Source organism: Festucalex cinctus, chromosome 11, assembly GCF_051991245.1.
Source record: "Festucalex cinctus isolate MCC-2025b chromosome 11, RoL_Fcin_1.0, whole genome shotgun sequence".
Lineage (NCBI taxonomy): Eukaryota > Metazoa > Chordata > Actinopteri > Syngnathiformes > Syngnathidae > Festucalex > Festucalex cinctus.
The window spans coordinates 17,231,662-17,248,778 of record NC_135421.1 but is presented as its reverse complement, the minus strand read 5'-3'; the positions used below and the strand labels follow the sequence as shown (position 1 = coordinate 17,248,778).

The window sequence follows — 17,117 nt, the reverse complement described above, 5'->3', positions numbered from 1 at the left end:
CGTGGGGGGAAACGGTAAACGTGAAGCCGCAAGTGGCGACGAATACACTTTACAAGGTATATGCAAAAAAAAGTGGTGGGCGGGTCAACCCAAATATCAATATCAAGTCAGTATTTATATCGGATCGATACTGCTACTAAAATATCCATCTAGTAGTTTTGTTTCTTAGCATGTCCGCCTCCCAGTTCTAAGGACTCGGGTTCGAGTCCAGGCTCCGGCCTTCCTGGTTGGAGTTTGCATGTTTTCCCCATGCCTGCGTGGGTCTTCTCCGGGTACTCCGGTCTCCTCCCACATTCCAAAGACATGCATGACAGGTTAATTATGCACTCCGAATTGTCAGACCTCCTGTTTCAATTTCAGGCTAGGCCACTTTCAAAAAAACAAACACACAAACAAAAAAACACAAGCAAAAAAACAAAAAAAAGGTGAGTTTTCAGCCAAAACAAGCAATTTTCACATTTTTCCAATCAGCTCTTTCTAAGTTCTCAAACATGTTGAGGGCTCCGAAAAGGTGATTCATTCATGTAATATTTAAGCACTTTTTATTACAAAACAAACAAGAAAAACAAGCAAAAGGAAAGGGCAAAACAAAAACAAACAACTCTTGTATCCTGAAAATGTGGCTTGGGTTGAGTTCTACCAGACGTCTTGAAAGGAGTAACACTACACCGCCTCCTTGTGGACATGATCGTTCACCGTACCTGTCTGAGGCCGAGGACCAGGTCGTCCTCGTCAGCCGCCAGTCGGACGGCGTAACAGAAGCTCATGGGGAGGTACACCTGACGACAGTGACACCACAGTGTCGACGGATGGGCCGGCAGCCAGCTGGGGAACAACCTGTCCACGAAATGGAAGCACTCCAAAGTCAAACTCCATGAAAGCACAAACATGCAACAAAACACAGTTTCCCACAGGTTTATTTTTCAACAGCAATAAAAATTTAATTAATAAAATCTATTCTAATCTCTCTCATAGTCTAGTCCCCAACAAAAAATGTGTGCATCATAATTAACTCCATAATATCTATCTATAGTACTGTAACTAAAGTGCTTATTAGGATGAATTTGGTGTGTTTAATGTAGGGATAGACTAATAATCGGCCAGCCGGATATTGGGCATTTTGACGAATATCAGTATCAGCATTTTTTCACAATCTGACGGCCGATAAAAGGTAAAGCTAAAACCATTTTAATCTCAGGGAACTATTTTTTTTTTTTTCAAATTTTCTATTTATAAGAGATGCTGCTGACCCTGGGAAACTTCTGAACCTTTTGTATTTGTTCGACATTAAAAGAAAGAAATATGAAAGTTTAAGATTTCAGACATTTTTTTTTAATTTTGGGGGAAAAAAATATTTACTGTAGAAAATTATAGAGCGCTATGCTGTTTACTTGTTTACATTTCCATTTAATTTTGAAAGACATACTGAAAACCTTGGGAGCTCCCTGAACATTTTTTTTTAAAGAAATGTAAAGTCTATTGTCTAAGACAAAAACATTTTTAAGCATTTTGAAAAGTCTAAAAATGTGTTCAATACGCAATAATGCATAAAAAAAAATGATGCCAATATTTACTGAAAATGAATATCGGCTTCAAATATTAGTTCTTGGCCTCCTTGACTACTAATAATTGGCATTGTATCGCCCCTGAAGAAGAAGAAGAAAAAACACAAAACAAAACATAATCGGTTCTATCTCTAGTTTGTAACGGGACGTTGGGATCTTACCACATCTCTGGTAGGAGCGTGTTCATTCCTTCCCAGCTGTAGACGTTTAAAATAGCCAACCAGAATTTACCCCAGGACGGGATGCCCACTGCACCGCCTGCAGAAAATGTTCACAATTTTCCTAATATTACAGCTAGGCTGAAATGATCGCGTTAGTTAACCCTCCTGATTGGGTTAAATTTACCCTTTGGGAAAACACTAGAAAACACTATTTGTAAAAATAAATAAATAAATAAATAAAAATACAAAATTATTTGACTGTGTCATGATTCAGTATTTTCTGCTTCATTTTATAGATGAGCAAATAATTGTCATGAGCTACTCCATTCTAATTCGCGAATGCTAATTAGCACCCTAGTCGCGGCCCTTTTGTCCCGCAAAAGAATGGCTATTCATACAAAATGCTTCAGAAATGTATACAGAGAAGCATCTTGACATTACTCAGCGGCATATACTCTTCCTACGTTGCAAAAAACAACTTTTATTGACATAACTTTACTTTTTCCTTCTACTCTCTAATGTTGCTACAACTTAGCTATGTATCAAAACACACTGCCCCTAAGTGGCCAAATCGGGTACAACATGAACAGCGTTGCCAGTACACAAACAAGGGTAAAGACACAGTATAAAATAATTTAAATAAAATCGATTTTAGGACATTTAGAATCGATTCTGATTGACAGAGAAGCGTCTTAACATTACTCACCGGAATATACTCTTCCTATGCTGCAAAAAAACAACTTTTTTTGACATAACTTGATTGTGACATTTTCCTTCTACTCGTTAATGTGGCTACAACTTAGCTGTGAATCAGAACTCATGGACCACACTGCCCCCAAGTGGCCACATCGGGTACAACATGAACAGCATTCCCAGTACACAAACAAGGGCAAGACACTAGTATAAAATAATTTAAATAAAATCGATTTTAGGACATTTAAAATCGATTCTGAATTGTACTAAATGAGAATCACGATTCTTATGAGCATTTATTTTTTTTTTTTTTTTGGCACACGCCTAGTTCATAAGTAGCATGAGAACTTTCTTTGAACCTTTGCTATGCAGGTTGTTCCTCGCTCGAACCAAGTCGGGATCATCCGGATCTACGCCCAGAATCCTTAACGAGGTGTAACTCAGAGCCGTGCCGAACACCGTTGACTTGTCTTCGATATGCCTGCCGACAAATAAGGTGTGCAGCGCAATTATCATTCCCATGCTGAAAGCTGTGCAATGTGTAGAAACCACGAAAGTGCAGTTGCCTCACAGGCCCCAGCCTCCGTCCAGCAGCTGAATGGAGCGTAGGTATCGCACCATCTCTTTCTTCCACGCCTCCGCCAGACGGATCTTGGCAATATGGCAAGTAATCAGAAGACCTGGGAGTCATATTGTACAATGTTGTTTTCATGACAAACTCTGGACTAGTCCGCAACCTTCTGACACGTCGTACCAGGCAGCAGGAAGAGGGGTCCGCCGTAGTCGCCTGCCCAGTGGCCGTCCTCTGCTTGAAGGTGGCTGTAGAAGTTCATACCTTTCAGGGCGGCGTCCACGGCTGTGCAGGCGGCCGGGGAGTCGCGCACAAACTTAGTCTGCGGGGACAAATTGGAATTCTTAGTAAAGCGTAAGAGTTGGGGCTCATTTGGCTGATCTTCCTAGTTTCATCTTAACTTACTGGACAATGCCATTTTATTTGCTAGCTAACAGCCAATCGGATCAGAGTTTTGCATACCGTGATAAAAAGGCCGATTCATTCAAATCACATCGAAAAAGCACAATCACACAAAACTGTCTTAATTCTTCCCAATTCTAAATCCTGCTTTATTTATTTATTAATTTATTACTTAGGTTTGTTCCTGCTTGTATCGTTGAGCAAAGTTCTGGATCTGTGGGAATTTTTAGCCATGGTGTAACCACTGATCTGTATTATACGACTGGATAGCCGATAGGCCAAGACTTTTGAGGCCGCCATATTGCTCCTCCCAAGAAACGTTTCTCCGCATACGACCCTATACGTTTACAGTATCGAAATTGGAGAACATTTGAGACAGTACTTAGTAGAAACAGCATGATTTATGCTGTTTTAAATTTATTACACATAAACAAGAGGACTTCAGACATTTTACAACTTCCCTTAAAAACATGTATAAATTATATGCTTCATGATGTTCAACACAGGAGGAAACATGGATATATATTTTTTTTTAATTAAAGAATTATGTTCTCTGACACCTACCGTGTCCAAGCCTAAAGAATGGGCCTCAAGCATGGTCTGATCCCGTTGTGGGGTATCCACGTCCTCCATGTATGACCAGGTCTGCCTGCCCTCCACATTAGAAAGCCTCCAGCGCCTCAGGTCTGTAGCCGGCTCCGTCTTGTACGGTCCCCCTCGCCTCCGCAAGTGCCTGGGAAAACATACACAAAAGGAAGTCAACATACTACATGATATGTACAGTATCTCTAAGAACACCAGACTTGAAGTTGGCAATTTTAGGACTTGATTGGCTAAAACATCTGAAAAACTCTACTTGTTAGTCAACTTAACTAGGGCAAGTACAGATACTGAGTACAAAGGGGCTGACTGAGCAAGATTGTTGATTTAGTTATGGCTCTTGTTTAATCTAAGTAATAACTTGCCTTGCTTGAGATGTAAAGTTTGATTTACTCCAGCAAAATTCAGTGCATGTGCATCTGCCCAGGCTGCTCAGTTCAATTTTGCTACCTCAACAATATTTTGACTGGAAGAAATAAATGCTATATAACAAAAATGTACACCAAAAAAAAAGTTTGGCAAGGTATTTCTGTTGGTGAGAGGTCAAATTCAACCATTAACAGCAACTTTAACACCACAAATATTCACATATATAAACTCATATTATCCGTAGCAACCGACTTTTTATAAAAAAAAAAAAAAAAAAAAAAAAGTTGGAGTTTAGGCGACCTCAATACTTACATTTTGTCAGTCATAGCCAGCAAACAGTAGTCCACTGATGGGAATGTACGTCTACAGGTACTTTCGAAGGTTCCCACCTCTTGTATTGTATTTATGGTACATGTAGTGCTTCAGAGAACGTAAAGCGTTTAAAGTTAACTAGTTTAGACTACATTTCCCAGCAAGCCCAGCGGCACCGTTCGAGGGCCGCTTCACCATGGAGAGACATGAGCAGAGATCGATTGACCAATCAGACAGCGAAAAGGGAATATCATGGGCGGAGCTGGAGGTAAACTCCACCAATCGGAGCGCTCCTAGTATAAATCGCTCCACGTGCTCGCCTGCTGCGTCTGTTGATAGAATCACAAGAGTGACGCGTTCACTTTATTTTAAAACACAAAAGCAAAGACAAAACAGCAAAAGAGTTGAGCCGTGGGAGCTACAGTTTTTTTGTATTTTATTTTTTTCTTACGGACAGTACAGTAGTCATGTCAACAGCGGATTGCCCAATTTGGCGGATATAACAAATTTAAAGATCTTTTTTCACGCTACAAAATATGTAAAATTAAATTGCAATAACCCTGTCTTTTTTTTTTAAGTATAACAAACAACACGCGATTGTTACATCCAACTGTATATCCGGTTTCCGGTGTGACGAGCCAATGACGTTACATTCGAGGCTACTGGTAAATCGGAAAGGTACTTGGATACATACGACGCGGTTGAACATCAAAACGTTACGGCCAAACGTGGGTGACGATCTCAATGAAGGGCGCTTGATTCGTTTGAAAATTATAGTTTGATGGACGACAAGGCTTTGTTTTTATTCTCATTTTATGAATCTGTCCGCCGATTTCAGTTTCGTTGAGTGCAACACCAGCTAACCAGTGTGCGTTCCGCCATTGCTGAACGATTCATTGACTTTGTGTTAAAACGGAAAGTCGAGACAACTGTGTTAAAGGATTTTTTTTTAATCAGATGTACCTCATCGTTCATCCAGAAATGGTCCACAACTCCCAACCTAATTCGATACTTTGTATACGACTACCGGCGTGCATCACCTTGACTTCAGAAATGGCCGCTGTCATGTCATTAGTGTGACTGGCAATCGCCCCCATGTCTCATAAAGCTATATTAAATATTAAAGATCAGCGAGTTTGAAATGGGTGTAGTGGTAAGGAATCTCCAAAAGGTAGTGCCTCTTCGCCGCGCCCGGCTCCGCAAGGACGTAAACACGCTCAGACACATCTTGGGCATCCAGAAGTTCGATTTGGGCGTCGTTTGTGTGGACAACCGCAGGATTCAGCACATCAACAACATGTACAGGAAGAAAGACGAACCCACTGATGTCCTCTCCTTTCCATTCCATGAGGTACTTTAAAGTCTCGTATTGCTGCTGTTAATGTTTATGGAAGGACGTGTTTTGTTGTTGCCCTTTCATTTCCACCAGAACAGTTTCAAGAAACTTGTGTTGTCAGTTTGACCCACTACCAACATTAATTTGACCTGGAACACAAGGTTTGTTAATGTACATTATCATCACCCTCAAGATACGTTTGTCAGTAACAGCAGTCATGTTCCTAGGACAATGTGACCAATTACTTAAATGTGACAAGCAAAAAAAAAAAATGTATCAGCAATTACGTGCCGTTACAATTAGCATTTCTAGTTGCTAGAAAAGATACACTGAAACGGGTCTATCTGACCAGAACATGAGTGCTTATTGTACTTTCATCTTCGGGACTATAAACAGTTGGATTAAAACTCTCCTTTTCTATTAGTTTCTCAAGTTACACCTACTTAGCCATTTCTTACGGGTCAGTTTGACCTACATCACTGTAGGGTTGAGTCTATCCATACAGGCTGTTTTCTTTGCATCTCCTCGAGAAATGACAATCGAGTGTATTGCATTGGCTTTCCAGGGCCTGAGACCCGGCAAGATGCCGTGTCCCCTCCACAGAGACGAGCTGAATCTCGGTGACATTTTCCTGGGTGTGGAGTTTGTCATGAAACAGTGTCAGGAGGATTCCATGGACCTGCACGAAGCGCTCACGGTGAGTGGCCGCACCAAAATGACCAATCCTCACCGCAACAATGGGGTTTTGTTGGCAACCCCTGTTTTAAAGGTGGTGACGGCCCACGGTATTTGCCACTTGCTTGGCTACAGACACGAAACAGAAGAGGAATGGAGTGAGGTGTGTGTGTGCGCGCGCAGACGGTTGTGGTAGTAGATTTACTGTATCTTCTTGACAGAGGCAGACATTTTGTATTGAGATTGGTGCCATTTTGTGTTGTCTGCGCTTGTACAGATGCTGCAGAAGGAAAGCTACATTCTTAGCGAGTACAACAGACTGACGGGGCAACAATTGCTGCCCTTGATGAAGCCGTGTCATCAGGGCAGGTGACGTCCAACTTGTGACTAGTTCATTAAACACTTGGGGAAAAAAAACAACTTCTATGTTATTGTATTTTATTGGTAAAGTCTGCGGTAATAATTATGCCAGGTTGAGCATGGAGGCTGGACAGGAAACTGAAAATGTCCAATTCCAAGAGGGTGCCGTGGTTGAAAACAAGTTGTTTTCTTTGCAAAAAAAATAAAAATATTGAAGCTGTTTTGACTTAACGTAACAGATTTCACTTCCCTGGTGTTCCGCATCTTCACTGGTCAATCAGAAAAGATGTTGCAATAAATAGTAAAACTCAGACTATAAAAATTGTTACATTTGACAAAAATTTTGGATGGTCGAGGACAAAAAGTAGAGATCATACATAACATTTATAAAAGACTTCTCAAGGAGGCACACGCTCAAAACAAGGAGGATGAGGGTTTTTTCTTGTTTTGTTCTTTGCTGGAGCTTGTTAACAGGGATAAAGCACAAACAGCAGCTTGAGAAAAACGGGGGGGTGGTCTACATAAAGTTTGAATTGTGCCAAAAAGGATATTGCACCAACTGTACCAGCTAAATACAGCAACCCTCTACACTCAAAATAATAGCTTATCATCCAACATAGTCATTTTTGTATTTACTTTATAAAACAAACAGCGTTCAGGGAGAGGGGGAAAAAAAACAAAAAAACTATGAAACTCCCATTGGCGTTTTGGTGAGTTTACAAAACCTCACACCCCAAAACACCAAGGCAAATGTGTTCAATCGAACATTTAACTGCATTTGTCACGAGACAGTTGTCTGTCTGTTCCAATTTGTAGAAAACAAGTGCCAAAATTGAAAGAAGGGGGAGAAGAGCAATCAGTAGTAAATAAGACACAAGTCTAGTTACGTTCACACCATTTTGTGGACAGTGGAGCTCAGAGGGGTTGCAAGACATTTCTGCCCAACTCTGAGACACCGCTGGGCGCCCTCTCCATCTCGGATAGCTGCTCAAACACGTCCCTGAGGAGAGAAAAAAAAAAAGTTACAATAAACTTAATTGATGCATGTAAACACCATCTAAGAGGTCTGCTCATGTTCTAGCTGCTGTGGTTGACGGTAACACAAATTGATGCTACGTCAGGTTTTAAAGTCCAGTGCTACCTTGAGAATTACAAGGAGGAGAGAGGAGAGAGAAAAAAAAGGAGCAATTAAGGTAGTGTAATGCAAGGACAGCCACAGTCACCGATGCGCTTCCAGTTGTTTGGTGAATGGGACAGTCAAACACAAAATGAATTCATTTTTCTTCATTAAAATTATGTAACAAGGTGGCATGGATTGATTAACTTTTACTGCCACATGTTAACCCAAAAAAATATATATATATATATGACAAAGGCTTTGATTCACATCATCCTTGAAAAAGTTCTATTTCATCAAATTTTGTCATGTTTCATTGTAATGTCATACACCGGCAGCCCATTGAAAAGAGATACAATGCTGCCATCTGCTGGCCATAGTGAGTGTTTTTGATTCCACAACCTATTGACCAGGCACTGTGCATTTAGCTGTTGCACTGTACATTGATTTAAAAAACAAACAAAAAAACAGTTGACGTCATTTAACATTTATGGTGGCATACATCGTGATTTTACTAATCGTTATTAAATGTTTTTGGCGGCCAAAGAGTTAATGGCGTACAAATTGAACTCAACTTGTCAAGCAACCACTGTTATATTAGTGGACGGGAAAAAAAAAACGTTGAAAAAGTGGCGTAATATATACTAGGGATGTAACGATATCCAAACATCACGATACGATATAACAATGTGAAGGTCGCAATATGATAATTATCACGATATTGTGGGGAGGTTGACTATACAGTCACAATATTGTTAAAAAAAAAAAAAAATGCTTTTGTACATTAAAAAAAAATGCATATAAACAACCTACAATCTCGAATAACACTTAATATTGAGGCGCTCACATTTTGAGTTCCTCCACATATTGACTGTTCACAAGCATATTACATTCCCCTTCAACTGAACCATTAGCATGGATTTTAAACATGCCTTGTGAAAATTAAACCGCACTAAACAAATAGCCACCAGAGGGTGGTAGAACTGCACAAATGGATATCAACCTGACTTTTCAAAAAGATGTGCTGCGTTGAATGTCGTGACATAACGATGACGATACATTGTGGCTGTTTAATATGGCGATACCACGATATTGCCATTATCATTATATCCCTAATGTATACGAAACTTGAGTTTAACTGCAACAGTTGATGAAGCAAATCCACATTTTTTTTAATCCACAGCAGAAGATTGTCTCATCACTGATTGAGACAGCAGAAACGGGTTTTGAACTGCCATCTCACCCACAGTGATGAAGTCGATATCCTCTTGCGCGACGACTCACCCGTGCCACTGATCAGACAAGGCAAGTGCTTTTTTTGCAAGAGGGTGAAAGAACTGCACTTATTCTATTCACTATTAAAAATTATTACATTTATGTCTGTATTCTGTTAGTCTGTGGCAAAACTCTGAGTAAACAAAACAAGTACGAGTCTTCAACCGTGCTTTGTTGTCCTCGTAAAAATCTGTTAATGCTTGAAAACAATAAGCTTACAAAAAAGCGTGAACCGGCTCGACAGGAGCAAGAAAAGTGTGTCAAACGCGGCGACTCACTTGTGCATATAGAAGAAGATGTATCCGCTGCGGTCGCGCTCTCGCTGGACGCTCGCCTCCTGCGTGCGCGACACGTCCAGGTCGTTGTACGTCAGCCACGACTGCTTCTTCATGTCGTACACGTCGCTGATGTAATGTCCTGACCAGACCAGATACGCTCGTTGAGGGCATCTCTAATGTCCTTTTTTCCTCTACAATTTATGTTACAGCTTTAAATGATTTATTTCTAATGCCGAGCTTGTTGTATCAGGGGAGATGATCACGAAAGGGCTTGGGGGAATCTCAATAGCTGGTATGTATGAAAGGTGACACTAAATATTGACTGAAATGGTTACGTAGTTTTTGAGGTAAATTATCAGAAGTATTAAGACCATAATACAATAGCTGCTTGCTGCTTTTTTTTTTTTTTTTTTTTGCTTCACATTTAGGCTAAAAATGTGTTCCAAGTGAGGTGGACCAATTTTTTTTGTGGTGAAATAATTTAACATCCATCTCACCGTTTTCAAGTTTGGACCAGAGACTAGTGTTAATTTTATCAGACATTTTCAAATTTAGTCTGAGTTTTAGTCCAGCTTCAATCACGCTTGTTAGTTTTAGTCATATTTAGGCAATCTTATCCCATTTTTATTCAGTCAACTTTTTGTCGAATATAAATCTAGCATTTTAGTCTTTATTTTAGTCCAAGAAAACATTTTGTCTAGTTTTAGTCAACAAAAACGGTCAACGTTTTAGTCAGGACAATCATTTTACCCCTGTATATTTTTTGTCAGCAGATAGTGTCGAGCATTTCGGATCAGAAACTATTTCACATCAAATTTTCTCATCTTTTTGATGAAAAAACTTGACACACAATTACAGTACATCAACAAGTGGCTACTATGGCTCCATGCTATGAGCTAGTAAGTAAGCCAGCATTAGTTAGCAGTCGGATTAACATTATTATTAGTGTTGTTCCGATACCGATACTGGTATTGGCAGAGGTGCCGATACTGCATTAAAACAGTGGTATCGGTATCGGTGACTACTCATAAGTAACATGCCGATACCATTAATTCCAACGCTAATATATAATTTTGGATGCAGCATCTTGTGTCTTGCTGGTGCACGACATTCACTGGTATGTGATAATTTCACTGCATGCCGATCTAAGATATCCTATTGTCCCTTGAATGCTCTGAACCAATGGCAGGACAGCTTTTTCATGTTGAGGAAAAAAAAACCTTAAGTATCGGTATGGTATTGGTATAGGCCGATACTGCAAAGCTGGGTATCGGTATCGGGAGCCAAAAAACGGTATCGGAACAACACTAATTATTATTAGGGATGCACAATATCGGTGGCCGATAATTATCGTCAATTATCGACCAATTTGACGTTAAACAGATAATAGAGAAATCTGCCGATAATTATCGGCAATTTGATTTCACACAGATAAACCAGATAATAAAGAAATCCAGCAATGATTATAGACATGCCACGTTGATCCATCGGTTGTGGCTCATATCAATAAAATTCAGCTTCATCGTGCTTTACATACATTGAAACATTGTGCAACGTTTATACAATGTTTCAATGTATTTGTTAGACTTAGAGTAGGACTCGAAAACATATTTGTATTCAAGTTAATTTTGAAAACAATTATCGGCTTACTTTTCGGTTATCGACAAAGGCACCTCTAAATTATTGGTTTATCGTATCGGTTGAAAATAGCATTATCGTGCATCCCTAATTTATGATATATGTTCATGAAGTAAAAATGTCCACAGATATTAGTCCAGTTCTTATTAAGTTAAGTACATTTTCGTCTCGTCTTCATTAGACGAAAATGCAGACTGATTTAGTCCCAGTTATTGTTTATTAATGAGGGTTTTAGTCTAGTCAAGTTATCGTCCGGTGAAAAAACGTGTTGACGAAAATATTTGTTTTTAATTTTTCTTGACGAAATTAACACTAGACCAGACAATACAAAATAATATTTGGGGCTCTCACCAGAGGAGGAGCTGCTCCCGATGTGGCTGACGACGCTGATGAGCCGAAACGAATTGGTCAAGTCGCCGCACTGCGGATGAGAGGTGACGGTGCGTCTTCAGAAATACATTTCCTCGTGTTGTAGAGAAGACTGCAGAAAGGGTGTGCGAGCTACCTCGGCGTTCCTCTTGAGGTTCTCTGCTTCAGCTTCGGTGTACTCCATGTCGAGCACATCTTCGTTGCCGGAATCGTCATCCGAGCACATGAGCTCAGGCAAAGAATTGTTGAACTCTGGGACATTATGGAAAATGGACTTTGGCATGGCTTAGAACAAGAACACTAACCGTGAGTATTCCAACGTTCTATGCCCTTATTTGGTAGTTATTTAACTGTCAGACGCACACACCGAACAAAATGACTCGACAGTTCCCACCTTGCAAGCTGAGCTCAGTGGCCCTCTTCAGATCATCCGCTTCTCTCATCTCTTGGGCTTCCTTGGATGCAAATGTGGCGTAAACAAGACAACAGATTAGCGGTTCACTTGCATAAACCGTAGAAATATAATCATTCACCGTTAATTAAGACCTACATGCTCCTTGAGGCTTTGGGCCAACGCCTGCTGCAACTCCTGATCTTCCCTCTCCTGATCCAAGCTGTATTGCTGGACCCAATCCATTTCGCCCTGTTGCCCCTGCTGCGAGCTCTCCGGGGTTTGATTCTCTTTGTTCTCGTCCATGGTCAAGTCCAAGGAATCCAACACATCTAAATGCAAGTGAGTGATACATGAGGTAAGCCTCTCCAAGTCAAACATTGAATGAACTTTCTTGTTACACTATGTTGAGGGTCAAATGCCCCCCCCTTAAAAGCTGGGATTAATGGCACACAAATTGAGTTAAACTTCAATCACGGTTATATTGGCGGACGGAAAAGAAAACATGTTGAAAAAGTGGCATCGACCATCAGAACTTTGTCTCATCACTGATTGAGACAGCAGAAACGGGTTTTGAACTGCCATCTCACCCACAGTGATGAAGTCGCTATCCTCTTGCGCAACGACTCACCCGTGCCACTGATCAGACAAGGCAAGTGCTTTTGCAAGAGGGTGAAAGAATTGTACTTTTCTTATCCACTATTAAAAAAAAAAAAACATGAAATTATGTCTGTATTCCGTTAGTATGTGGCAAAAACAACAGTAAACAAAACATGCACAAGTTTTCAACTGTGCTTGTTATCCGAGGGAAAATCCATTTATGCTTGTAAACAGTGGCAAATAAGTTCCAAACGGCTCGAAAGGAACAAATGTTGCGGGTCAAACTGAACCGACTCCAGTTTAAACTCAAGAGAACAAAATACCGGTAAATATAAATCAAATGTGCAAATATCAAACTTACAGTGAGCTTGTACTTGAAATACTTTTACTGAATTATTTAAAGGGATACTTGACTCAATGAGCCATTTTCAGCAATAAAGTTAATATCTTGTCAATAATAAATGTGTTAACTTCATTATTTTTCATGTACAATGTATACCTTTAAAAAGTAATTTTTCTACTTGCTGTCATCTCATGATGACATCACCTGTGCTGAGGAAGTAGGTAATGACCAATTCATGGCTCAGTTTACTGACCAAACCCAAAAAACAGGTGAGCAATGATTGGTTGTTACCTACTTCCCCAGCACAGGTGATGTTATCATCAGTCGACAGCAAGAAGAAAAATTACCTTTTAAATCTATTAATTGTACATGAAAAATAATGAAGTTAAATTCATTCTGGACGAAATATTCACTTTTCACTGCTGAAAATTGTTCAATGAGTCAAGGGTCCTTTTAAGCAACAAATGTTGCGAGTCAAATCGAACCTACGCCAGTATAAAAATAAACAAATGTGTAAAAAAATAAAACTTACTGCACGTGAAATCTTTTACTATATTAAATATATTTAAACATGTTTGCACTTCTACTATATTAAATATGGACCCAACATTGACACAAGAAGCTAAAACGGCGCAGAAATATCTATTTAATACATTCTTTTCCAATACCCACACAAAAAAATATTTTCACAGAAAATAAGTACGTAGTTGCATTATGTATTGTGGGTCTGAGAGTTTGTATGATCTGCGATCTCATATTTTAATAATAAAAAGAAGTAGTCTTTTACACACACATACCTGCAGGCTGTTTACTGTCTGTGTCAATTAGCTCCGTGTGGTAAGCCAGGTCATGGGCATCCGTGTCTCCGAAGCCCGTGTCCGGACTGCTCGACGGCTCGTCATCCAGGGCCGACGGAGAGGTGAGACCAGCCTCCTGCCGACTGATCTCCAGCACGGCCTCTAACATTTCATCATCATTTATACCGCCAAAGTCTGACGGATCCATAGGCACTCCCTGCTAAAAACAACAAAAAACGCGTTAAAGGAGGGGGAAAAAAAACAAAAGAAAAACACAAAATGAGTTTTTCCAGGAAACCTTCGCATCTTCTGGTCGTTCACCATCTTCCGAAAGAGAGGTGCTGGTTCGTTGTCTGCTACCGCCACTCAACCTTATTAGCTCCTCTTCGCTATCCGAGTCCACTAGCGCAGATGTGTTGTTGGAATTGACTGATTTCCCTCCGGCCTTCCTATAACGCACAGTCATCAGGTTCTTATTTATATTTATATAGAACGAGAGAGAGAGAAATAGAGAGAGAGAGAGAGAAATATATATATATATATATAGAGAGAGAGAAATAGAGCGAGCGAGCGCGAGTGGAGAGGGAAAGAAAGAGACAAAGCGAGAGAGCGAGACCGAGAGAGACAGAGCGAGACCGAGAGAGAGCGAGAGAGAAAACATGATCATAATTTACCGGAGAGGTGTTGTGGACGCATTGAGTGACTGTGAGGTTTTCAGTGCTCTGGACCTTCAAAAACAAAAAGGGAGAAAACATTATTTTTCATTTAAATGGGGAGGTAGAAAAACGAAAAAAAAAAAAAAAAAAAAAAAGTATGTGGTGGTCTTACGCTTGGGAACTCAAGCTGAGAGCGATGGGGGGCCGTGTGGAGTCAGTGCAATGCGATAGTAGTGTTAGGTAGCGGGGTATCACCACCTGTTGGCCCAGCTTGCTGTTCAGAGACAAATGGGCATTGAAACTGTACCTTTTCAGGTGGAGGATGAGCACTCTGCAGGGGGAAAAAAAATTAAAAAAAATCTATTAGAGAAAGAAAGAAAAACAAAACATTTGACTTCTCTGTTGACACTGTATTTTTTATACTAATTGTAATAAAATTCCAATTGTTTTGTGAGCGGTTACCTGGGTAATTTGCTGAATTTGTGTGTAACCGTAGCTGCTTTTCCATTGCATTTCTCGCACGAATATTCAATTTCCTCCAACTGCAAAAGGAAGACATTCTTTTACACGTTTGTTTCAAATGATTACGTAGGATTTAAGAGGAGTTTTAATCTTTGTGGGGAGGTTTTTGTACACATGTTTTGTATTGAAAACCACATCACTACTTTGCCTTCAAGTCCACTAGCTGACATACAAAAGGAAATGCCACAAAAAGGCTAATGAATAGCATTTATTACTGACTGCTCGCACCAGCATGTTTCCAGATTTAAAAATAATAAAAATGGTGCTCATTCTACAGGATTGTTATAACAAGAAAATTTAACTTTGTCTCATCACTGATTGAGACAGCTGAAACGGGTTTTGAACTGCCATCTCACCCACAGTGATGAAGTCGCTATCCTCTTGCGCAACGACTCACCTGTGCCACTGATCAGACAAGGCAAGTGCTTTTGCAAGAGGGTGAAAGAACTGTACGTTTCTTATCCACTAAAAACAACAACAACATGACATTTTGTCTGTATTCTGTTAGTATGTGGGGAAAAAAACAACTCTAAACAAAACATGCACAAGTTTTCAACGGTGCTTATTAACCGAGGGAAAATCTGTTTATGTGTGTAAAGTGTAAACCCTGGCAAATAGGTTAAAAAATGGCTCAAAAGCAAGATTTTGCAAGGCCCACAGAATATTGTGTTCTATTGCTATCAAAGCATGGAACCTACCAAAAGAAAGATTAAAGTCTCTTCTTTCATCGGGAGAAAAATGTATATTTCTATGTGCTTCCGTTTTGCAGCAATTAGCATTAGAATATAGCTAAGTTTCATCATTATTCAAAAATCTATTTAGAGTTGTAATTAAGCTGATTGATCTCTTATACTCTGCTGCCACCTGCTAGCCGTTTGTGTAATAACTACCATTTCTTCAACCGTTCATTATTCACAAATCTATTTAAAAGAATTGTGACTAATAGAGCTTTTTTGCAAAATGGCCCTGGTTGATCTCTTATACTCTGCTGGCCGTTTTTGTAATTACTACAACCCCCCCCCCCCCCCCCCCCTTTCTCTGCAGTTAAGAGGCTGCATCAAAGCCTTCTCTATGGTCTAGCATTAAATAGTAAGCATAAAGTCTAAATACGTCTTTGGGATACTTAAAACATTTAAATAGAACATATTTAGTTTTTAGAAGAAAATTAGTTATAAAAAAAAACAAACAAAAAAAAAAAAACTTTTGGAATGCAGTTATAATGGCCACCAATCATTCGCAGTCAGCTCCCTATACCCCACAAATAGCAGGTGTCCACTAGAAATGGTTTCAGCTAGGAATGTGTCAAAGTTGAATCACCCTGAAAAACAGATCGAGGGAATCTTGTATCGATCGAAGCGGGAGGGTCTTCTTTCTGCGAGGTAGGTCGATGGACAGGTCGTTGAACTGCTCGCGCTTGGTCACCACTTCGCCGCACCTGCAAAAAATGGACTTATTACCACGAGTCTCCTCAATTTTTCAGCAGCCTCATCCATATGATCACAGGACGAGGCCTTACAATTTGCAGGTGATGGTGTGCTGCACTTCGAACTCCATGTTCACAGCCACAGGGCAGGTGTAGATGCGAGAGGTGTCGGCTTCTTCGCCAGGGTCCGTCCTAGCCACCGGCGAGTGCTCCGTCGCCGCCGCGGACGCAGATGTGTCACCGGTCCAGCTTTTGTTCATTTTCTCCACGTCGTCTTTCAGCTGGTCCAGACACTGGCTGAGGAACTCGTGAGCGTCCTGGTGGTGAAGTCACATGACACGACTCTGCTTTGTTCAAACAAAACCGACCTGCAATAAATCATTTCTTTTACAGTGTCCGCATCTTACATTCTGCATATTCCCAGAGAACCGCTCGGCGGTAGACGAAATTGCACTTTTCACTTTCCTCAACAGGTCCTTTTGTGTTTCCGGGCAGCCCACGTCCTTCTTGGTCAGAAGATGAGCAAAACGCCTGGATGTACCAATACGGGCACACAAACATATTCCAAATTAAATTTTGCGGAGGCAGTAGCTGATTAAATTCTTTTTTTTTTTTTTTTTAAAACTGTGTTTTGGAGGGGCTGGAATTTATTAATGGCACACAA

The 17,117-nt window shown here is 40.2% G+C and overlaps 3 protein-coding genes across 9 annotated transcripts in view; 1 reads left to right on the top strand and 2 right to left on the bottom strand.

Annotated features, from left to right (window-relative positions):
• The window catches only part of lss (lanosterol synthase (2,3-oxidosqualene-lanosterol cyclase)), an 18,727-nt gene extending 13,575 nt beyond the window's left edge, over positions 1-5,152 (bottom strand). For all 3 annotated transcript variants that reach the window (XM_077537431.1, XM_077537432.1, XM_077537433.1), the window contains exons 1-7: positions 4,674-5,152; positions 3,957-4,125; positions 3,174-3,312; positions 2,991-3,099; positions 2,779-2,900; positions 1,727-1,823; positions 702-837 (exon numbers count right to left, since the gene is read on the bottom strand). In XM_077537431.1, the coding sequence (XP_077393557.1) occupies positions 702-837; positions 1,727-1,823; positions 2,779-2,900; positions 2,991-3,099; positions 3,174-3,312; positions 3,957-4,125; positions 4,674-4,687 (786 nt within the window). In that variant the 5' untranslated portion in view covers positions 4,688-5,152. The remainder of the gene's footprint in view (positions 1-701; positions 838-1,726; positions 1,824-2,778; positions 2,901-2,990; positions 3,100-3,173; positions 3,313-3,956; positions 4,126-4,673) is intronic.
• Positions 5,040-13,256, top strand: ybey (ybeY metalloendoribonuclease). 4 transcript variants are annotated; one of them, XM_077537438.1, is made up of 6 exons: positions 5,040-6,024; positions 6,575-6,706; positions 6,779-6,847; positions 6,962-7,053; positions 9,348-9,466; positions 11,707-13,254. In XM_077537438.1, the coding sequence occupies exons 1-5, from the start codon at positions 5,815-5,817 to the stop codon at positions 9,364-9,366; spliced, it is 522 nt and encodes a 173-aa protein (XP_077393564.1). In that variant the 5' UTR covers positions 5,040-5,814; the 3' UTR covers positions 9,367-9,466; positions 11,707-13,254. The 4 variants fall into 4 exon arrangements, with proteins under 4 accessions (XP_077393564.1, XP_077393563.1, XP_077393566.1 ...); XM_077537437.1 differs by having other exon boundaries at positions 9,345-9,466; XM_077537440.1 differs by lacking the exons at positions 6,779-6,847; positions 6,962-7,053 and having other exon boundaries at positions 11,707-13,256.
• The window catches only part of usp37 (ubiquitin specific peptidase 37), an 18,219-nt gene continuing 8,207 nt past the window's right edge, over positions 7,106-17,117 (bottom strand). Inside the window, exons 11-24 of one of the 2 annotated variants that reach the window (XM_077537430.1) lie at positions 16,861-16,984; positions 16,547-16,770; positions 16,348-16,465; positions 14,971-15,050; positions 14,681-14,839; positions 14,527-14,580; positions 14,151-14,301; positions 13,853-14,069; positions 12,272-12,444; positions 12,116-12,176; positions 11,858-11,973; positions 11,704-11,773; positions 9,715-9,853; positions 7,106-8,044 (exon numbers count right to left, since the gene is read on the bottom strand). In XM_077537430.1, the coding sequence (XP_077393556.1) occupies positions 7,960-8,044; positions 9,715-9,853; positions 11,704-11,773; positions 11,858-11,973; positions 12,116-12,176; positions 12,272-12,444; positions 13,853-14,069; positions 14,151-14,301; positions 14,527-14,580; positions 14,681-14,839; positions 14,971-15,050; positions 16,348-16,465; positions 16,547-16,770; positions 16,861-16,984 (1,771 nt within the window). In that variant the 3' untranslated portion in view covers positions 7,106-7,959. Of the gene's footprint in view, positions 8,045-9,714; positions 9,854-11,703; positions 11,774-11,857; positions 11,974-12,115; positions 12,177-12,271; positions 12,445-13,852; positions 14,073-14,150; positions 14,302-14,526; positions 14,581-14,680; positions 14,840-14,970; positions 15,051-16,347; positions 16,466-16,546; positions 16,771-16,860; positions 16,985-17,117 lie in introns of both variants that reach the window. The other variant, XM_077537429.1, reaches the window with a different exon arrangement.

Bases quoted from the DNA above. Each gene is read 5' to 3' on its own strand.
- ybey (XM_077537437.1), top strand. From the start codon at position 5,815: ATGGGTGTAGTGGTAAGGAATCTCCAAAAGGTAGTGCCTCTTCGCCGC. The intron at 6,707-6,778 runs GTGAGTGGCCGC...CCTGTTTTAAAG, and splicing joins ACCTGCACGAAGCGCTCACG to GTGGTGACGGCCCACGGTAT. The intron at 7,054-9,344 runs GTGACGTCCAAC...TTTAATCCACAG, and splicing joins AAGCCGTGTCATCAGGGCAG to CAGAAGATTGTCTCATCACT.